This window comes from Nyctereutes procyonoides, unplaced genomic scaffold, assembly GCF_905146905.1.
Source record: "Nyctereutes procyonoides isolate TBG_1078 unplaced genomic scaffold, NYPRO_anot_genome, whole genome shotgun sequence".
NCBI lineage: Eukaryota > Metazoa > Chordata > Mammalia > Carnivora > Canidae > Nyctereutes > Nyctereutes procyonoides.
The window spans coordinates 5,107,811-5,130,574 of NW_026575044.1; the positions used below are offsets into that span (position 1 = coordinate 5,107,811).

At 37.0% G+C, this 22,764-nt stretch overlaps 1 protein-coding gene across 4 annotated transcripts in view; it reads right to left on the reverse strand.

Moving 5' to 3' along the window:
• RGS7 (regulator of G protein signaling 7) overlaps positions 1-22,764 on the reverse strand; it is a 502,122-nt gene that overhangs the window by 32,366 nt on the left and 446,992 nt on the right. For all 4 annotated transcript variants that reach the window (XM_055324554.1, XM_055324556.1, XM_055324553.1 and 1 more), the window contains one exon: positions 6,923-6,997. In XM_055324554.1, coding sequence (XP_055180529.1) covers positions 6,923-6,997 — 75 coding nt within the window. The remainder of the gene's footprint in view (positions 1-6,922; positions 6,998-22,764) is intronic.

The following is a 22,764-nucleotide window of genomic DNA, read 5'->3' on the forward strand; positions in this document are numbered from 1 at the left end:
AAGAAACTCTTGAAATCAGAAGAAGGTAGATCCAGATGCTTAACTGAGCCAGTTTAATTCTCTAAATTCAAATATATTCTCTTCTGGACCTATTTTCGCTCAGATTCTATCTTTTCTTAATGTTCACCTCTCGGATCTATACCTGGGCCCTTTAGACAGATTTGGTTTTTCCCTTGTAACTCCCCATTACTTTGTTCTTAGGCTTTCTTCAATAGATTTTGACTTGGCTTCAACTTACCTGAATCATCCAAATTAGACTATCTTTACTAAGCCTATCAATCTGCCCCCTCTTGACCTAGCCTCAACCTCTGTGAATGCAGGTTCTGGTACAAGGCAACCATTTCAACCCAATAAGCAGCACATATGCTGTGAATTAATTACTAATAGGATTGAACTGAATGGTTCATATATTATTTGTTCTTTCATTTATTCATTCAACATCTATTGAACACCTACTATATGCTGGATATAATGCTGAGCATTAGGGATATAGAAGTAAATAAAGATAGATATGTTTTCTCCTCCATTGGAACTCACAACTTAGTGGAGGGGAAACATGTTACACAAATAATCACACAAATAAACACATGATTAAAACTATGGTAAGTGTTATGAAAAAAGATGATAATAGGAGCATAGGGCCTGAAGTACAAGGAGACTTAAATTTCACCAAAGAAACAAAAGGCCTATGTGAACTACTAATAGTCATATTTGAACTTTGAACTCTGAAGTAACAGTTGAGGTTGACTTAAAAATTAGACAAGTAAAAGATAACCAATTATTCAATAACTGTAGACATTTTCCAATGTCTACAATTTTTCAGTTGTTTTATTTATTTATTTATTTATTTATTTATTTATTTATTTATTTATTATTTATTGGAGTTCAATTTGCCAACATATAGCCTAACACCCAGTGCTCATACCGTCAAGTCATTAATTTTTGATAAAGAAAATAAAAGGACTCTATGGCTTGAACACTGCATTCTTTTCTACCTTAATTTAATTACCTAAAGTTCTCTTTTTTTTTTTTAAGATTTTACTTATTTATTCATGAGAGACACATAAAGAGGCAGAGACATAGGCAGAGGGAGAAGCAGGCTCCCTTCAGGGGATTCGATCCCAGGACCCTGGGATCATGACCTGAGCCAAAGGCTGATGCTCAACCATTGAGTAACCCAGGTACCCTAATTACTTAAAGTTCTTAATAAGAATCTACACTCATGTAAAAAATGCTTATAAGGTAAGATAGCTGACTGTTTTAACAGTAAGTTTTTTGGTTAAGACTAAAAAGAATTAAAAAGACTGCTAGAAAAATACTGCATTTTATGGTTTCATGGAAGTAAAATGATCTATAAGCTATCTTATGTTTCTACATTTCTTTGATTCAGTATGCATGCATAGCACATAGGCTCATGACAGTCTATGTAAGATTTAAATCGCTGGGAAGTGGTGTTTAAAACAGTCTTCTAGCAGCTTACTGGCTCTGAAGTTATTGTGGAGTTTCCTACATGTTTCTTTATCATAAATGCAGGTAAACAAGAGTTCTCTCTTTCATCAGTCAGAGTGCCTTTCATTTTCTAGGGAACAGTGATAGCTTTTAACTTTGATTCTTGACCATAGTGAAAATGGCGATGTTTAATAAAGTTTTATGTACATGACTTATTTTATGGACAAAGGAGGTAAGGAAATTGATCCTATTCTGGCAGACAAGTTATGAGGATCATTTGAAATGTAAAAGGCTTTGAATCTTTTTTGAAAAAGGAAATATATTAAAATGTTGGGTGGAGTAGAGCTAGCAACAGATAGGACTGGAGAGGAAGAGACATGACATTGACTCTGTGGGGGAAAATAACCAATTGGGATCCATTTTGAGTTGTTAGCAAAGCTAGTTATTAATCAAGATGCTTTGACTTGATGAATATGTCCATTTATTCAAATTCAGCGTGCCCGAACCAGCTTTTTTTCACATAGGATACCATCCAAATGAATACTGGGTAAGCTGTTCATAAAATGAAACAGATCTGACTTTCTACATAAACCTGTTCAATATGATTTCCCTTCACATCTTAGGAGAAGTCTAAGAAAATGCTCTCCTACTTTTATCTTTGGCGGGAGAGAGGGCTTTAAAACAGAAAGTAAAGAGTGCAGGAAGCTTTTATGCCTTTCTATATGGAGTGAAATCTCTGGGATTTTTTCAACTGGTGGTGGAGGGAGGGGATATTTCTCTTTCTTCTGGATTTCTCAGCTCAACTAGAGAATGGATTGTGACCACATCTGCTGCCATGTGGAAGAAGCCAATGCAGAGCCAGGGCCAAGAAAAGAGGGCATGCGAAAGTGAGAGAGAACCCTGATGAGTCCCTAGGTCCATCACCTCTGAGGGCTACCTCTACCTCTGCCAACTCCCAAGAGTTTAGTATATGCCCTGAGTTTTGCTATTTTGAGCAGAGTATCTCTTGCCCATCACTTAATTGTACTTCTTATTTAAAACCCATTTGTGGGGATCCCTGGGTGGCGCAGCGGTTTGGCGCCTGCCTTTGGCCCAGGGCGCGATCCTGGAGACCGGGATCGAATCCCACATCGGGCTTCCGGTGCATGGAGCCTGCTTCTCCCTCTGCCTGTGTCTCTGCCTCTCTCTCTCTCTGTGACTATCATAAATAAATAAAAATTAAAAAAAAGTTTAAAACCCATTTGTGTTAATCTAAGACATGAATAATTCTGTTAAAATAAAATTCCACATTATGCATATAGAAGCAAGGAAATGACAAGTCTTTTTGTGTATAAACAGCTATAGCCACTGGGTTAAAAGCAGGACACAGAGACATTTAATTATGAATTTCCTAACTGTTTTTTCCAGAACGTGCACATTAGCTATTACCTAAAATATGAAGTGTCTTAATGCCTAAATAGGTGACAGAAAAAAGAAAATTAATGAAATAAGAAACAGCTTACTGTTGTTTTGAAACATGGGTTCTGAAGTTATAGAAAACAATCCAAAGTGGGGGTTTAGTCATGTATATACAAATGATTTTTCATTTTCCTCAGGTTTTGTGTTGTTCTAGGGCTCCTATACTATTGTCTTACAGATGGATCTATCCTGTGATGGTTAATTATATATGTCAAGCTGGCTGCACCACAATGCTCAGATATTTGATCAAACATTATTTTGGATGTTCCTTTGAGGATGTATTTTGCATAAGATTAAAATTTAAATTAGCAGACTTTGAATAAAGCCAAATGCCCTCCATAATGTAGGTGGGCCACATCCAATTACCTGAAGGCTTGAACAGAACCAAAAGACCTCTTCCAAGCAAGAGAAAATTCTGTCAGCAGATGCCAGTTCTTCCCTGGGACTCTAGCCACTGGCCTACCTCATCAGATTTGGGGCTTGGCAAACCTCTAAAACTGCATGAGCCAATTTCTTAAAATAAATCTTTATCTCTCTCTCTCTCTCTCTCTCTTTCTCTCCTGACCCCTTTGGGGAAACCTGACTAATACACAACCTGACCTATTATAATTAAAATTTCAGAAACAGGTTGGAGAAAATCAGGTACACAATTCCACTTGAAATTTGCCTATATTAGGCTGATTTCTTTCTGGCTATGCTATATTATCATTCCTTCACAGGGATATAAGGAAATACATTCCGCCTACTTCTTTGTATTTTAGTAAAGACAGATTTAAAAACTGACTAATCCTAAATACTTAAAAATATCTCAAATCAGATGTACTTCTAAGCCTTCTCTTCACATATTTGATAAACATATTTGAAATGCAACAATTAAATATAGCATTCTAATCCCTGACATTCTTTAGGTACATGTGATGGATTATTGCTTTAGGGATTTACTGGGTCCCTTATTCTTGTTAAGATATATAATCATGAGAAATATTGCAACTGAATGCCAAAGAAATGAACAGCAGCTCTCTTTGCTAAGGGCAGCATCTATTTGTAAAAACGAATTATAATCCATGGGTTCCACTTTCTTAGCAGCAGTAGTTTAAAACAGAGGATGGTCATACCACTAAGAGAATGAGCAAAAGACACAGCCTATTAGCTGTGGAAGGCAAAGACAGTTTCCAAAGGTGATAGGCTGGCCTCTGCCATTTCTTTTTTTTTTTAATAAATCTTTTTTTTTAAATTTTTATTTATTTATGATAGTCACACACATAGAGAGAGAGAGGCAGAGACATAGGCAGAGGGAGAAGCAGGCTCCATGCACCGGGAGCCCGATGTGGGATTCGATCCCAGGTCTCCAGGATCGTGCCCTGGGCCAAAGGCAGGCGCTAAACCACTGCACCACCCAGGGATCCCGCTCTGCCATTTCTGTCTAAGCCTTGCAACCCCACAGAATTGCCCACTCCACAAGGACAGAACTATGAAAGCTTCAGAGGATGATGGGACAGTTTCTTATTTACTGTGTAGTCTTTTGGTAATGAAATGGTGTGGTGATTTAGAATCCCAAATCATTCAACTTCCCTTGACAACATGTTATGGACTGAGTTGCATCCCTCTGAAATTCATGTTGAAGCCCAAATCCTCAATGTGACTGTATATAGAGATGGAGTCCAGAAGGAGGTAATTAAAGTTAACAGAGCTCATAGGGTAGAAACCTAATCCTATGGAGATGGTGTCCTTATAAGAGGGACAGACACCAGAGCTCTATCTCTGCCATGTGAGGATACAGCAAGGTGGTAGCTGTGTACAGGCCAGAAAGGGAGCTCTCACCAAAAACCCAACTTGATCTGAGACTTCTGTGAATAAAAAGATTCCCATTATGTAAGCCATCCAAGTTATGGCATTTTGTTATGGTTGCTTGGGCAGATTAATATATACCACTTAACACAATTACGTGGTGATACATATATAGACATTTGTCTACTTGTTCAATGTGTGGATTCTCATTAGACCATAAGTTGTGCAAGCAAGGTCATCCCTGTCCCATTTACCATCAGATATCTAAAAACCAGTACATACTTGGCATAAAGTAGAGACTTGTTAAATCTAATTGGATGGGTAATTTCAATAGTAACCAAGTATGAGCTAATGTAGTAGTGGCCATAATTCTACAAGATTAACCAGTATGTGACTTAGAGTCCTATAACCTTCTAAATAAAATAATATTATTTGTGAAGATTCTAGCAAATTCAATATTTCTCAGAGAAGCTATATATATAAAAGTAAAAACAAAACAAAACAAAACAAAACCAAGCATTATTTAATTGTTGAAAACAAGGGCATACATGCTACTTGCTGTAGTATTCTTCAGAATATTTGTTTTTCTCTGGTAATTTTAGGTTATAGAGCTCTGCAGCTAGATCCTGTAGTTCTACCATTATTGATTCATATGAAATTAGACCACAACTGAGACAGAACTCTGTGATTCCACCTCTACAGCATTTCACCTTGCTAGACCTAGTGTTTTCCCATTGTTAAGTGAGGGCTGATGATATGTGAGGCACAGCATTGCTCATTAATGCTTTTTAAGCTTTCAAAAAGCATGATGCCATATGTGGCAATGGTAAGATATCAATCTTGTGTAGAGTTAAGAACACAGTGTAAATGATGGCTTTCTTATCTTTTTTTTTTTTTTGGCTTTCTTATCTTTAAGTCCTATCTGTCCATCCATGTGCTTTCTCTTCTGAGTCAGAGCTGGGAAAACCTGACACAAAGTAAGGTATTATGAAAAATAATTCTTCAAAATTTAGAAGTAGTGATGGGTGGCTGAATGTGCTTTTTGGAGAGCTGATTGCAGCTCTGAAGGCTGTTCCACAGCACAAAGCCAGTCCCCAGGGCACTCAGGCTATGCTGTGTACAGAGGATGGTAGGAATTGCATGAGGCCAGTCACAGAAGAGCAGGGACAACAAACCTGCTCTTTCTCTGAGAGAGCTCCTAGAGGCAAAAGCTTTGAAGCACTGCACCTGAGAGGGTTTTGTGGCACTTTTCCTGTGGGTTCTTTATCCTGACATCAAGGTAAACTGCCTCAAAGAAAGAAAAGGTACTTGGCTATATTGGGGCCTCTGAAACATGATGTTTATATTTCTAGGGATATAAGGAAAAGACAACAAGAAATAAGACTACAAAAAAAAGTTTAGTGTCTATTGGAAAACTCTAATGCTACATAAGGAAAAAGCCATGAAAAGGAAGGTCTTGAACTTTGTGGAATGCTTTAATCCAGAGGTGCCAACCTTGGTCTTTGTCCTTAGCCCAGAAATACTGATGTGCATCAAGTGTTTTCCATGGAATGAATAAAAATGCCTTCTGTGTGTATGTGTTACTTTAAAAAAATATAGAAGTACTATTGGTGTGTATTTTTAACAGATTATTTAAAATGCCACTGAATTCTGGATAGCTTTTTGTTTGTTTATTTGTTATGTATTCTCTCACATAGCAGACACCAAACAAACATATAATCACTATCTTATGTTGTGACACAAAATTCTGGTGTTAAAAGGGGATCCTCACACAAACTCTGTAGTTATACACCTTTATGATGTCCCTTTTCCCCTCATAATTTTCTCCAAAAAATACCCTTCTTTCATCATATCACTTTTTCTCAGATAATCCCCATCTGTGTTTCCTCCTCCCCTGGGCTCTGAAAGAGAAGCCTTTCTTAACTGATGATCCTTCCCTCCGATGGTGAGAGGAGGAGCCCTTGGTATCCTTGCCCCCCATCACAGCCACCCGCCTGCCCTGGGACCTGCATGTACTGGAGAACCACGATGGGCGTTCTTTCTCAGTATAGACAGACCGACAGAAGACCAGGGCTTGAGCTCCCAGATTTTCTTCCAGCCAAGGAACAAGGACAAGCAGGGGAAGATGCTAAAAGATACTCCAGGAAGTGGAAGAAGGTTTTTATGACTGTTGTCCTCCAAGCAGTGCAACCCATACCAAGATCAGCGCAGCAAACGTGGATACTACCTTCCGTGTTTTGTGTGGGTTTCTCATTCTGGATGACTTCTTAATGTCCACTTCAGTGGTATTTACACATCCAGGCTAGAAATGGAAAAACAGAGAGACAAAGAAATCTTTGGTGGTGAGGTTTTTGATGCATGCATTAATGATGTGCCATCCACATACCTGACTGTTCTTTCTAAATGGCTACAACCACCCTCTCAGCAGAGCCAGTAAAAATATATATATATACTATACATTCATTCTTTGCATAAAAAGGACTTCAGATAATATTTTCGAAAAACTTCCAGAAAAATAGGAAAAGAAATGTATGGTCTTTGCCTGTGAAAATGAGTGTTGACATTAGTAGTTGCCAACCCAACAGACTCATATCAAGGGTGTCCAAAGACCAAGTGGATCATAGCCCAGCTGGTACCCGCACACAGCCCTGCTCACAGTGCCCTTCTATGTGAGGTGACACTGTTATTAAAAAGCTGTTTGCTTCCCAAGTTGGAAAAATACAATCTGTTGGCCCAGCTAAGTCCCAAAATGATTTTTTTTACAATGATTCATGAAATCAGGGGAATACTTGTTTTCCATGCATAGAATCGGAGTGTGGGCAGCCTGCTACTGGTTCTCTGACAACCTCAAAAGTATCTTTTTGTTGGATGTATTGTTCTATTGCACAGAAACACAGAGCTATAAAGCTTTGTTTTTGTATTTGGAGGAGGAGAGGGGAGGAGGAAAGGAGGAAGAAAAGAGAGAGATGGTGAGGTGAAGAGAAGAAGAGGGAGAAAGGGAAGGGGAGGAGGGAGGTGGTGGGAGAGAGATGGAGATGATGAATCAGGAAAAAAGAGAAGAAAGGAGATTCAAGAATATAGGAGACCTTATATCTGGAAAGGTCCTTAGACATCATTTACTCTTTAGAAGTGACTGGAAGGTAGTGGTTAATGTGGATTTTGTTTCATTAACTTTCAAGTTTTGGTACTGGATATAGGGATCTCTGGTGCTAGTAAAAAGTATTATGTTGTACAACTCTGCTCAGTTTCTCTATTTTTTTCCCCACAGATTGCAAGATCATTAAAACATCAGATATAATTGAAAGTGATTTCAGAGAAACTACGAATGTGGAAAAAGACTTTCACGCAGTTGGGATGTTGTGCAAGGCATAGGGGCAAAAAGGTAACACTGGCGTGATTCCAGAAATAAGCTGTTCTCCACTGGCAGGCAAGGGGGTTCAGTCTCTGGATAGGGAGGATATAGGGCATTTTCTTAAAGCGCCCTGTCCTGATAGCACAGCCATTGGGGCAAAATGCCACTATAGGAGTGTAAGGGATAAAGGAGTAAGTAAGGAAAGCCTTTTTTTCCTGATTTTTTCCTACATATGTTGCATGTGAAATATACAACCACAAACACATAAACACATGCGTGTGCAGACACACACACACACTGCACTAAAATGTTAAATAAATCACAAATTTGGTTTGCATATCTAAATAGAAATAGCTGGTTTAGCACTATGGTCTGCTTGGCAATATAGGAGGATGAGCACTCACCTGGGTGGGGTGTATTTACTAACTGACACTCAGCAATTCACTTTAGCTACCCCAGCATCAAACTGATCAATATCTGATAATCTGATTTATTTTTTCAGTGGTTGGTCAGGGAATGAATATTTTTAAAAAGACCCCCAGTGATTTTGATATGCAGCCAGGATTCACAACCATGATCCAGATGTAACAAAGATAATGTGAGGAAAACATTAAAGCAACATTAAAATGTTTTCATTTCCTATTAGATTTCCATTTCCTTGCAGCCTTCCATCTGTAAGCCTCAGTCCATTAGGAAACAGTGAAATTCTTTAAGCTGTTATTGATTCAAGAGCCAAGTATGGTGAGACAGATCATAGAGATCTTCTTCTACATGTTAAGGAGTGGGAATAATGAGGATATGATATAGAGGAAAGAGAAGACATGACCTGGAGAAAAAAAGACCATTTATTTTTTATTCAAGAAATGTTTATTTCTGCATCTAATTGCCAGATCTTGTGACAAATGGTGAAATACAAGGATGAATGCACGATCTTCTAATAAGCATGACAAAATGTGAATCATCACAATATGGGAGCACAGGATTGGAGAGAAGTTGGCATGGGCATTATTCAACAGAACATTTCATACTTCCATTATTATGTACATCCTCTTGGTTCCCACCAACATGGAAGATAAATATATATTTTTGGTATTTGAGCAAATTTGATCTCAATAAGACCACGTGGTCTTTTGTTATTTTAAAAAGGCAGTCATCTTTTTAAGGTATAAATAACAGGTACCACTAGCTGGCACCAGATCCATGTGAAGTGTTATACCTAAATTGGTTTTCTGTACTACTAAACACAGCTTCCCAATGAGATATAAATAACATTACCATTACCAAGTAAGCACTCAATAAAAATGTTCAAATATGTGCTACTGGCCAGATATAATATTAATTTCATAGTCTTGTTCAATTTAAGGAATAATAATGAAGTAATATTTACATTAGCCTAGAAAAGAATCACAAGTTATTCTAGTGATTCAAAGGTGTATTTATTTTCAACAGAATTAGGCTGCATTGTGACATTACTGTAACCCTATTTATTAAAAAGTAGAGTTTAATGCCTTGGAATCCATTCCTGAAGTAACAAAAGGATATTACTGAGAAATATTACTGTCATAGTGCTCATGTAAGTGTCTTAATGAATTGCGAACCAGAGCTGAAAATTTGGTTTCATCATTGATATTTTACTTAAAAGAATCTGAATACTATTCAGTTCCCATCATGGCAAAATGCCATTATTAGTTGTGGCAGAGGGCACTCTGTGCTCAGGATAACTTGGGAAAGTTGAGGACTCTTGAGTGAGGAGCAGCATGAAGACACAATAATAGAGAACCACTCTTTTGAATCCAGTGGCTGAAGTGCAAACAATGTCCTAAATGATAAATGAATGCAGATTTAAGAATGAGGTGGCAGACAGAACTGATAATAAGAGATACACATATTCCTGGAAATTAGAAAAAAGACATGATCTGGGAAAATTAATCTTTTGAATATTGAATATTGAGATATTTTGAATAATTATTAATTCAAATGCAATTAAGTTACTGGAAAAGATTTGTCATTTTGTAACTAACACAGTACAAGTTTTAAAAGTTCAATTTTCAATGTATTGTACTTCAGTGAAAATGATTCCTTACCCTTACATAAAGTGATTACAGATTTTAGAGTGTTTTATCTCAGGATAATTTTTAAACATTGAATTGATGCTTTTATTTCTGTCCTCGGGTCATTGAGGCTTACTAAATGCTCCATGCAAAGGAAGTTGTTGAAGGAAACTGCTCCAAAATTTTTTCCATTCAACCTCCTCTATAATATTTACTCATTTGGTTACTAATCAGCCTTATTTGCTGGGCACAGATTCTGGATTATGTAATTCTGCTTTAGCACAAGCTGTGAACGAATTCTGATAGTCCACAGATAGAAGGAAGGCTCTGGCAGCAAAAGGGAGAGAAATGTACCATGACATCTTGGAGCTGTGGATAGTGGTCAGGCCAGGTAGAAATTGCAGCCCATGGTAAGGATTTCAGTTTAAGTCTAAAGATAAGTGGAGGTCATAATGTAAGTGGCTTGATATGATTTATACTTTTAAAAACTCACTGTGCCTTTCACAAAAATTAACTCAAGATGGATCACAACTTAAATGTAAATGCTAAACTATAACCCTACGAGAAGATAAGCATAAGAGAAAATCTAGGTGACCTCAAGTTTGGTGATCCATGAGAGAAATTTTTGATAAGTTGGACTTCATTAAAATTAAAAACTTCTGTGCTATGAAAGGCAAGCCACACTGGGAAAAAACATTTACAAATGGTGCATTCGATGAAGACTGTTATCCCAAATATACCAAAAAACTCTTGGAACTCAACAATGAGGGATGCCTGGGTGGCTTAGTGGTTGAGTGTCTGCCTCTGGCTCAGGTCATGATCCGTGGGTCCTGGGATGGAGTCCTACATCAGGCTCCCCACAGGGAGCCTGCTTCTCCCTCTGCCCATGGCTCTGCCTCTCTCTATGTCTCTCATGAATAAATAAATAAAATCTTAAAAAAAATAACCCTAAACAATGAGATGAACAACACAATTAAAAAATGGGTAAAAGGAAAAAAAATGGGTAAAAGGTCTCAACAGTCACCTCACTGAAGAAGATATATAGATGGCAGAGGTGTATGAAGAGATGTTATATATTATGGGTCATTAGAGAATTGCAAATTAAAACAAAGTCGAAATACCACTACACACTTAATAGAACAGCCAGGATCCAGAGCCCTGACAACATCAGATGCTACAGGGCACATGAAGGAACAAGAACTCTCATTCTTAGTTGGTGGGAATGCAAAATGGTACAGCCCTGTACTGGAAGCCAGAGACTGGTGTTTTTTCTTCTTCTTTTTTTTTGTAATGCAAATGCTTGATTCGGGCTTTGATGACTGAGCAACCATTTCAAAGAGGCACCCACTTCAAAGACCTGCTATCTCAAAGAAACACATCTTCAGCTACTCCATTCAAGAGGCAGGCTGCCTCCCACACTGAAGTTCCTTTGCTTTAGAGATCTTGATTGATTTCAACAACTGATAAGCTTGGTCACTTGTTTTTGTTTTATTTTTGGTCTTTCTCTTCCAGGGCTTTAAATTCCTGTTCTTTTAATCTTTTAAATTCATGAATAAAAAGGGAGCCTATGAAACCTTAGGCCTCCAGTCTCAACCCCAGTAAAAGTATTACCCCAGGCCCATGTACTCCCTTGTCTCCTCAACCTCATTACGTGGCACTAAATGTGCCATGTAATTACCGGGTTCTGTACATAAGTAATTCATAATTGCCAGAACGTGACGTCCTAAAGTATGTGAATGGATAAATGAACTGTAGTATGGAACATAATGAACAGTATTTAGAGCTAAAAAGAAATAAGCAATTAAGCCATGAAAAGACATGGAGAAACCTCAAATGCATATTATGAAGTGAAAGAAGTCAGTCTGGAAAGGCTACACTGTAGGATTCCATTATACGACATTTTGGAAAAGGCAAAAGTATGGAGATAGTAAAAAGATCAGTGGCTTCCAGGGGTTAGGGAGAGGGATGGATGATGTAGGCAGAGCACAGAAAATATTTAGGGCAATGAAACTATTCAGTATGATACTATAATGGTGGATACATATCATTATACATTTGTTTAAAGCCATTGAATGTTCAATAATAAGAGTGAATCCTAATGTAAATAAATTATGGCCTCCTGATGACAAAGATGTGTCTGTGCAGTTTCATTGATTGTAACAACGATACTGCTCTGGCAAGGGATGCATTTTGAAGCTAGAATCAATAAAACTTGCTGATGGACTGGGTCAGGGAGCACAGTGGGAGGAAAAGAGTCGACCACAATTCCTAGTTATTGGCAACTGGGTGAGATGGTACCATTTATTGAGATGAAGAAGCTTGGGAAAGAAACAGATGTAAACAAAGAGAGAAATCAAGGATGGCTCCTGGATTGCATTTACATACAGTTTTAGTATCTTTACTAAGGTCTCCAACTAGAATATAGCTCTCTATGCAGTCACTGTCAAGATTCATGACTCAGAACGTTTCAACATTAAAGCTTGTATGATAATTTGTCCCTGGCCCATCCTTTTGTGTCTTCGACACTTTACTTCACTACTGGCAATATAAGCATATCACTGAATGGAAAAAGCAACATCTGATGGTCAGTTATGGAGAACTGGTGAGAGCCATCCCACTCAGAGCCTCTGCTACACTTCTCTAAATTCTCCTCCAATGCATCCTACCAGACTCTCCTAATCAGCTCTGGTTGAAATCAGACCACTTCCACTTAACATCTAGGAACTGTCTGTTCATCCTTCCGTGATAGTCCCTTTTTATAGACTTGCAGCTGCCACAGGCACAAGTACAGCCAGACTGTCACAGTTCTCAACAAGCTATCAAGAAGACTACAATGAATAAGTTTGTTATGGCTCCTTGGTGATCACTGGCAATTCTGTTTCATGTTCAGCTTTTAAATAGTTAAAACATTCCCAATTAGAATTGCTTTGGAATTAAAAAAATCATTGGGTAGAGGTTGAGTTGTCACACTTACCTTGAATAAAATATGAGCTCTTTCAGAAAGTGTCAAAGTTCTGAGGTAGGCGTGCATGAACCCTTCTTTTCTGTTACCCTTGGGTCTGCCATTCACACAAGTGGTTGATTTTTTATTATTTTTTTATGCTGGTTACAATTTGAGAACATACAGAGATTTTCAATTAGGGGATATAAAAGAGCCCTCTAAGATTGAAAACACACATTCCAACTTGCTGTACACTGGGGAGTCCTGGTTTGGCATCTAGGGCACTTCCATAACCTTCAGTGAAGTGGCATTTGGGTTCGCATTATGTCACTGTTCCTCTGGGATCTCACTCATGGGAAGGTGAGCAGCAACAACATTTTGGGATTCCTGGTACATATGCTTATTATCATCAAATGCCTTAAAACTTTTGACTTTAATTCTTGAGGTGTTTGTTAAATGTGGGCATGAACCTAAACTAGCTCTCTAATGGCAATTGAAATTACCCTAGCATAAAAGTTAAGAGCCAAAAAGTAGGAAAATGGGTCAGTTAACTGAATTTATGAAAATGGTTTTTATAGATATTACTATCTTTTTAGTACTGGTGATTTAATAGCATGCTGTAACCAGTGAAGAGAACCAAATAAAATTCCTAATAATGAGTAACTCACAATAAGTTGAAAAGGCTTATAATAATTGTTATAACAAATAACAGTGGGACAAGTAGAAAATAACAAGTTCATGAAAATCAGTGGATATTGCAAGTGGCCTTGAATTCAATAGCCTTGCATTACAAAGGATAGGGGAGGCTAAGCCATATGTTCCCAAATGGAAAAAAAGCATACTTCCTTTTCCAGGCCAGACACACAGAGAAAGGCTGTCTGTAACACACACTTCAGCTCAGCAAGACCTCTATAAAGAAGATGAATTTCAAAGACACACTCTGTTGCATAAAATTTGATTTCCAAAAGTACGAAAAGATAAGCATTTTATTTATCTAGTGGTGTCAGAAAGAAGTTCCTATAAAGTTATATTCCAGATTATATATTTATTACTAAGAGCCAAAACTCAATTTTGTTTTCATCACTAAAAAAAAGATCTTTTAAAGTAATTCCCACACATTTCTACATTCTTACATAATTATATCCAAAGCAATGCAATCTTTTCTTATTGATTCAAGGTCATTATTGAGAATGACACTGTGGCATCCTTAAGATCATATGTCTGTGAGGCTAGATGGCCCTAATTCAATGTTTTTTGAGTTTTGTCATTTTATGCCATTTTTAAAATGTCTCTGCCTTCTGCCTGTCAGTTGTCAATTTTGCTGCTCTCAGTGTCCTTGCCCCCAAGCACCACCCCATCATCTTCTTATCTGTTACTTGGGTTCTGACAGCGGTCAGGAAACTAGACAAATACTTCTTGAACACAGTATCTCACATCTTAGCGAATGAGCCAATCAAACTACCCAAGTTAGAATGTAGCTATTTTAACAAATTCTTTGGGTATAAGTTTAGGAGTTTATTCTTGGCTAAGTTTTGGATAGAATGATGAAAAGTTTGGATATGTGAGGAAGGAAGTATAAGAATGATGACAAAGGAAATGCAAACAAGTTCTCATGATATCTCCTGGAAAGTTTATCAGGACGTAAATATTCTACAAGCTAACTGAGTGGATCAGAGTAGATGACATGAGACGTTTGTCTGGAGTTCTGAGATACAGGAAGACACAGGGAAAGGGAGAAGGTGATTCATTCTGTGCTCTCAGGGGCGGGAGGAAAATATAAGTGCAGTGAGAGACTGGGCATCTTACAGGAGGGTCTGCCCCAAATTCTGCAAGTGAACAATCATGCACCCTGCTCTATACCAGCCCCTGTGGGGAAAGCCTTCCAGATACAGCACCAGTTTTAGTTCAGTTGCTCAGAAAGGGCACTGACAAGCCAAGAGCTCCTCTCACCTCCCTCACTCCATTATTCATTGCCTTTGCAGCAAAGGCCATCAGCATCCACCAGGATGTTCATGTCATGACCTGGAAGTCGTCAGTGACCCCTCACTTTCCCTTATTTCCCACATCATTCAACAGCAAGTCTTGTGCACTTTACCTCCAAACACACCCTGAACTTATCTGCTCTCCTTGTGCCACCAACCTGGTCCAAGTTGCTATTATCTCCCACTGGACTCTCTCAGCAGCTTTTTGATTTGTCTTTATCAATCCTTTCTTGCTTTCTTCTTCCGACCCCCAAATTGTTCTCTGTACAGCAGTCTTACTGGCCGTTTAAAACTATAGCCATGTCATCATGCTCCTCTTCACACTTCTGCCCACTTCTCACCATATTTCAGATAAAAGGCAAACTCTTTGCCACATAATGGCTTCTGTCTACCTTTCCAAATCTGTTTGGTATCTCTTTGCCTCTGCTCACTTCACTCCAACCTCACTGGCCTTCTTCCTATTCCTCACATGTGTCAGTTTGTTCCCTTTGGACTGACTGCTACTTCTTTCCCCAGTACTCTATTCTGGTCTGAGAGAGGCCTTTACTGGACTATTTGGTCTTCAACCCTCCCAACCATATCACCCTGTTTTTAAGTGCACTAGTCTCTATCTGGAATATTCTTGTATATTATATTTGTTTATTTTTTCTCTACCAAAAAGTAAGCTCCTCAAATATACTTTGTCTGCTTTGTTTAATATTATCACCAGAGACTGAATTTTTCTGTTACTTACTATGTGCTTAATGAATACTGCATGAATGAATGAATGAATGAATGAGAGAAATCATAGATTATATATAATATTTATTTTTGAACACTACTCATGTTAAATATATAAAATGAGTTTTATTTACCATGTTTGGTATATTGTGTCTCTGTGTGTGTGTGTGTTTGAGACTACTGGTACCTATAACTTTCAGACCAATAGGTCATTAACTATCATTATTATCATGCATTAATTGAGCCAGAAACATATGGTCTAACTCTTCAGTTAGACTTAAAAGAAAAAAATTCTGGTACAATAAAATTTAGCTCAAATGTTTTTCTCTTGAAATTTAAGTAGTTGCTTGGTAAGTATATATGGCTAATAATATATTGCTTCCAGATTTTATGGGGGTTGAGTATTTAAAAAGCAGGAGTACACTGGGAACTTACAAAGGTTCAGTTTTCAAGAAGGCAATATGAGCAAGCTCCTCTGCCTCTGCATTTATAATTTTGTTTCAAACTTATCTCCATTTTGACTTATAAACATTCAAAGACAAATAAAAAAACTGTACCTCTCTGCATTTTCCCCACCTGGATGTTTAAGGTACAGCAGAGTTAAGAGAAAACAACTGAATTACAGGACACTATAATACATCTCATGAATCAGTTTTTGATTTTTCAAAAGCATGTGGATTTTTAACAATATAAAGTCATTCAATCCATGAACGTGGTATGTCTTTCCATTTGTCTGTCTTATTTAATTTTTTTATCAATATTTTGTAGTTTTCGATATACAAGTCTTTCATCTCCTTTTTAAAGTTTACTCCTAAGTATTTTGTTCTTTCTGTGTGTCCTGGGATTATCTTCCTAATTTCCCTTTCAGATAATTTGTGGTTAGAGATTGGAAATCCTTGCACACTATCGATGGGAATGCAAAATGGTGCTGCCATTATGGAAAACAGTATGGACATTTCCCTAAAAATTAAAAATAGAACTACCAAAAAACCCAGTAACCCCACTTCTGAGTATTTATCTAAAATAACTAAAATCAGAATCTACAAGATATATCAGTACTCTCATGTTAACTGCTGCAGCACTATTCACAATGGTTAAGGTATGGAAACAACCTAAATGTCCCCTGACAAAGGAAGGAAAATAAATTGTAGTAAATACATGTGACAGGATACTATTCAGCCTGAAAGGAAAAACATCCTGCGATATATGGCAACATGGATGAACCCAGAGGTCATTATGCTGTTAAATCAGCCAGACAACCTAGAAGAAATGGATACGTTCTTAGAAACATACAATCTTCTGAAATTGAACCAGAAGGAAAGAGAAAACCTGAATGGATCATTTACAATTAATGAAACTGAATCAGTAATAAAAAACTTCCAAAGAATAAAAAGTCCAGAACCAGATGGATTCACAGGTGAATTCTACCAGACATTTAAAGAAGAATTAATACCTATTCTCCTTAAACTATTCCAAAAAATGAAGAAGAAGAAGAAGAAGAAGAAGAAGAAGAAGAAGAAGAAAGAAAGAAAGAAAAACAAAACAAAAAAAAAAGAAAGAAGAAAGAAGAAAGAAGAAGGGAAACCTCCAAATACATTCTGTGAGGCCAGGATTACCTTGATACTACAACAGCACAAGGACATCACAGAAAAATATCTATTGGCCAATAACCCTGATGAACATGCATACAAAGGTCTTCAACAAAATATCAGCAACCACATACCACAATACATTAAAAAATTGTGTATCATAATCAAGTGGGTTCAGGATGGTTCAATATTCACAAATCAATGTCAGACAAACACATCAACAAAATATAGGATAAAAATAGTTCAATAATTTCAATAGATTAAGAAAAAGCACTTGACAAGATTCAACATCCATTCATGATAAACACTCTCAACCAAATGGAGAGGAATATACCTCAACACAATAAAGACCATAGATGAAAAATTCACAGCCAACATCATCTTCAAGATGTCCCTGAGGACAGAAACAAGACAAGGATGTCTACCCTTGCCACTTCTATTCAACATAGTACTGGATGTCCTAGCCACAGCAATAAGACATAAAAAGAGATAAGAGGCATCCATATTGATAAAGAAGTTAAATTGTCACTATGTACAGATGACATAATACTATCCATAGAAAATCCTAAAGATCCCATCAAAAAGTCACTAGAAGTAACAAATGAATTCAATAAAGTGGCAGGATACAAAAGTAGAAATTTGTGGCATTTCTATACACTAACAATGGTGTTGCAGAAAGAGAAATTTAAAAACAACACCATTTACAATTGCAGCAAAAGATTAAGATACCTATGAATAAACTTAACCAAAGAAGTGAAAGACCTGTACTCTGAAAACTATGAAACACTGATAAAAGAAATTGAAGATGACACAAACAAATGGAAAGATATTCATGCTCATGGTTTTAAGAACTAATATTGTCAAAACATCTGTATTACCAAAGCAATTTGCAGATTCAATGTGATCTCTACCAAAATGCCAACAGCATTTTCTGAAAAAATTAGAACAAATAATACTAAAATTTGTATGGAACCTTGGAAGACCTTGAATAGTCAAAGCAATCATGACAAAGAACAAAGCTGGAGGTATCACAATTTCAGATTTCAAGATATATCACAAAGCTATAGTAATCAGAAGAGTGTGGTCTTGGCACAAATAGACACATAGATCAACACAATAGCATAGAGATGCCAGAAATAAACCCACATTTACAAAATCAATTAATCTATGACAAAGGAGGCAAGAATATACAATGGGGGAAAAGACAGTGTTTTCAATAAATGATGGTGGGGAAACTGGACAGCTACATGCAAAAGAATGAAACCAGACTACTTTCTAGTACCATAAACAAAAATAAAGCAAAAATAGATTAAAGACCTAAACATGTGACCTGAAATCATAAAAATTCTAGAAGAGAATACACACAGTAGTTTCTCTGTCATCACCTATAGCAACATTTTTCTAGATAAATCTCCTAAGGCAAGGGAAACAAAAGCAAAAACAAAGTATTAAGACTACATTAAAATAAAAAGCTTTTTTCCACAGCAAAAGGAACCATCAAAAATAAAAAAGCACCCTACTGAAAGGAAGGAAGAAGATACTTGCAAGTGATATATCCAATAAGGAGTTAAAATCCAATATGTATAAAGAATTCATACAACTCAATACCAAAAAAACTAATAATAATCTTATAATAAAATGGGCAGAGGACTTGAATAGACATTTTTCCAAAGAGAACATGCAGATGGCCAACAGATACATGAAAAGTTGTTCAACATCACTAATCCTCTGGGAAATGCAAATCAAAACCACAATCAAATATCACCTCAGATCTGTTAAAATGGCTAAAATAAAAAAGACAAGCAACAAGTGTTGGTGAGGATGCAGAGAGAAAGGAATCTTCAGGGATCCCTGGGTGGCGCAGCGGTTTGGCGCCTGCCTTTGGCCCAGGGCGCTTTCCCGGAGACCCGGGATCGAATCCCACATCGGGCTCCCGGTGCATGGAGCCTGCTTCTCCCTCTGCCTGTCTCTCTCTCTCTCTCTCTCTCTCTCTCTCTCTCTCTCTGTGACTATCATAAATAATAAATAAAAAATTAAAAAAAAGAAAGGAATCTTCATGCGCTACTGGTGGGGATACAAACTGGTGCAGCCACTGTGGAAAATAGCATGGAGGTTCCTCAAAAATTAAAAATATAACTACCCAATGATCCAGCAATCACTACTGGGTATTTTTGCAAAGAATACAACAACACTAATTCAAAGGGATACATGCACCCTATGTTTATTGGAGCATTATTTACAGTAGCCAAGACATGGAAACAACTTAAGCATGGATAAGGAAAATGTGGCATATATACACAATGGAATATTAAGCTTCCATTAAAAGGATGAGATCTTGACATTTATGACAAAATGGATGGATCTAGAGGGTATCAAGCTAAGTGAAATAAGTTAGACTGATAAAGAGAAATACCATATGATTCCACTCATAAGTGGAATCTAAAAAACATGAATAAACAAATAAAAAGCAGAATCATCACTATAAATACAGAGAACAAACTGATGGCTGTCAGAGAGGAGGAAGGTGGGGGGTTGGGCAAAACGGGTGAAGAGCTGAGGAAGATTCAGGCCTCCAGTTATGGAATGATTAAGTCATGGTAATAAAAAACAGAACATGAGGAATATGGTCAATGATATTGTAGTAGTGATGTAATAGGACAAATGGGAGCTATTCTTGTGAATACAGCATAATGTGCAAACTTGTCAAATTACCAAGTTGTACACCTGAAACTAATATAACATAGTGTATCAGCTATTATACTCAAAAAATAAAGTAAAAATAAATTCATAAATAAGCCAGTCATATCAAAACAAATACTATATGATTGCACTTTCATGAAGTATCTAAAATAGTCAAATTCACAGAATTGAACGGTGGAATGATAGTTTCCAGGGGCTGGGGTGGGGGTGGGGAATAGGATTTGCTAATTATCAGGCATAACATTTGAGTTAAGGAAAATGAATAAGCTCTAGAGATCTGATCTCATGGTAAGTATTCTTACCACAATAAAAAGTTAAACAGAATGTGAGCTTTAGACATAGAATAAAAGAACTTAGTTTCTAAAGGACTCATTTTGTTATTACCACTGTTCTTCTTTGCTCTGTATTATGAAATTAAAGATTAAAACCTCTACGAATGGGGCACTGGGGTGGTTCAGTTGGTTAAGCATCTGCCTTTGACTCAGGTCATGATCTTGGGGTACTGGGATCAAGCCCCCTATTGGGTCCCTGCTCAGCAGAGAGTCTGCTTCTCCCCAGCTCTCCATGCTCTATTTCATAAATAAATAAATAAATAAATAAATAAATAAATAAATAAATAAATAATCTTAAACCTCAAAATCTCTAGAAAAAACCACATTCAAGATGTAAAGCAATTCAAAGAATACAGATACTAATAGCAGTTCTTACATGGTGGACTACTTTGTCATTTTCCAACTATTATCCCATTTGAGCTTAGTAAACATTTCACAAACTACACAGGTCAGCCACTCTGAACCTAATTTTTACTGAAACATAATATCAAAGACTTGCACATTAGAAGAAGTCATCAATCTTAATCTGGTCAAATTTAGCACTCAATTCATGATTTTTTTCTGATAATTTCTATGACAGAAGTCATTCAATCTTAGCTGTTGCAATGGGCATCCTTCTTTCCCTAAAACAACCCAATCTATGGCACATTCTTTAGAATGTAGAAAATCTTTTTGTGAGTCACTTATTTAAAGAGTTATGCTATGTTTTAAAATGTTACTACTATATGAAAAGAACAAAACAGCATGAATACAAAATCGTTAAGATCATGGGCTATATATTCTTGGAAGATAAGGAACCCTTGGGTTAGCCTGCGTGTCTTCTCCTAAACAGTGAAGGTAAGGGTAATGGTGTCAAATTCACTGCTGTATGAAATAATGTGGGAAAAGACTAGCATATTTTTGATACATAAAGCACATGTTAATTACTGCTATTATTGAAAGTAAAGTTTGACATACAGAAAATAATCACATAGCAAGAAACTGGGTCTTTCAGATTGGTAGGATTCGAGGAAGCTACTAATTAAAAACAAGTTGAACTCCACTGAATGGAAGTAAAAAAAATAAACAAAATGAACAAACTTTAGCAATTTAAAATGAAATATCATATTTAAAAATAAATAAGTAAGTGCCTTTTTGGGACTAATTATATGGTGGTGTGGGAGGCAAGACTGTAGAGAGTTGTTTCAGTTCAAAATCCTTCAGCTACATCAAGTCAGGCACCAGATTAATACAGTTGAGTTTCATTTCCTCAATGGCTGCTTTAACTTTTCATTTCTCAAAGGGCAAACTTCTAACATTTGAAAATATTTACTGACAAATAGTCTTTATATTGAAGTTGATGATAATGAAATGTAATTTGCTTTGAAAAATACAGTTTTTAATTGTGAGAAGGTATGTAAAATTGTTGGGGGGAAATAGAAGAGCTAAGGAGAAATTTTCTAGAGCTTTCTGGGTTTGAGAGAAAATTTGTTTTTTTCTCATTAATTTAGATTGTTTTTAATTTTAATTTATTTTTCTCAGGAAAGTTCATTTGAAGCAGACACCTGGCGTCAGATTAAGAGAACACAGCCTTTCTTTTGTCTCTTTTTCCCAGTACAATTTGGGGAAATTGTATCTGAGGAAAATCAAATGAACAGCAAAAACAGAGCCCAAATAATCACTGCTCCCTATGGAATCAGAATTCCTGCTGGTCCTGTCAGTATTGGCAGGTTGAGTCCACTTTTGTTGGCTTGGTTTATAGACCATGTGCACTTGTGCATGTGTTTGTGTATGCATGTTTTTAACTTTTTGATTTCACTTGACTTCAAATCTATAGAAAAAATTGCATGAAAGTTCAAAGGACTCTACAGATTCTTTCCCAGACTCTCCAACTATTTTTACTCAATTTCTCTGCCTATTGTCCCTTTCTGCTAGCAAACAGGACTTCACTTCAGCTATTGTAGGAATGGTCCAAGAGGCTGGTTTCTCAGTAGCACAGCAGAGCTAAGGCTTTTCTTTTCTTCCCAGCATTTGCCCAGACCCCCAGAAGATGCAAGATACCATCAGTATTTGGGATCAATACTCTCCTCTCCTCACCTCCTTGAGATGTTGGCTGTTGGTCCTCAGGACCTTGCTCCCAGCATCACCCCAGGCACAACCATATCTTCACCATTTCAGAAGGAATAAGACAGAAATCTGAGCACTACATTTTGAAAAGCTGCCAACCCACAAGCTGTAGGAACACCAATTTAATAAAGGGGAAAACAGTTTTTAGTCTCACTCTACCCATGGCTCACATAAATAGCATCATATATTACATAATAGTAGGACACTGTATCTCCAAAACTATTCAGGGATAGAAAGAACACACAAAGGATAAAAGATGTAACTAGGGAGCAAAAAAGAAACAGTTTCACTCACAG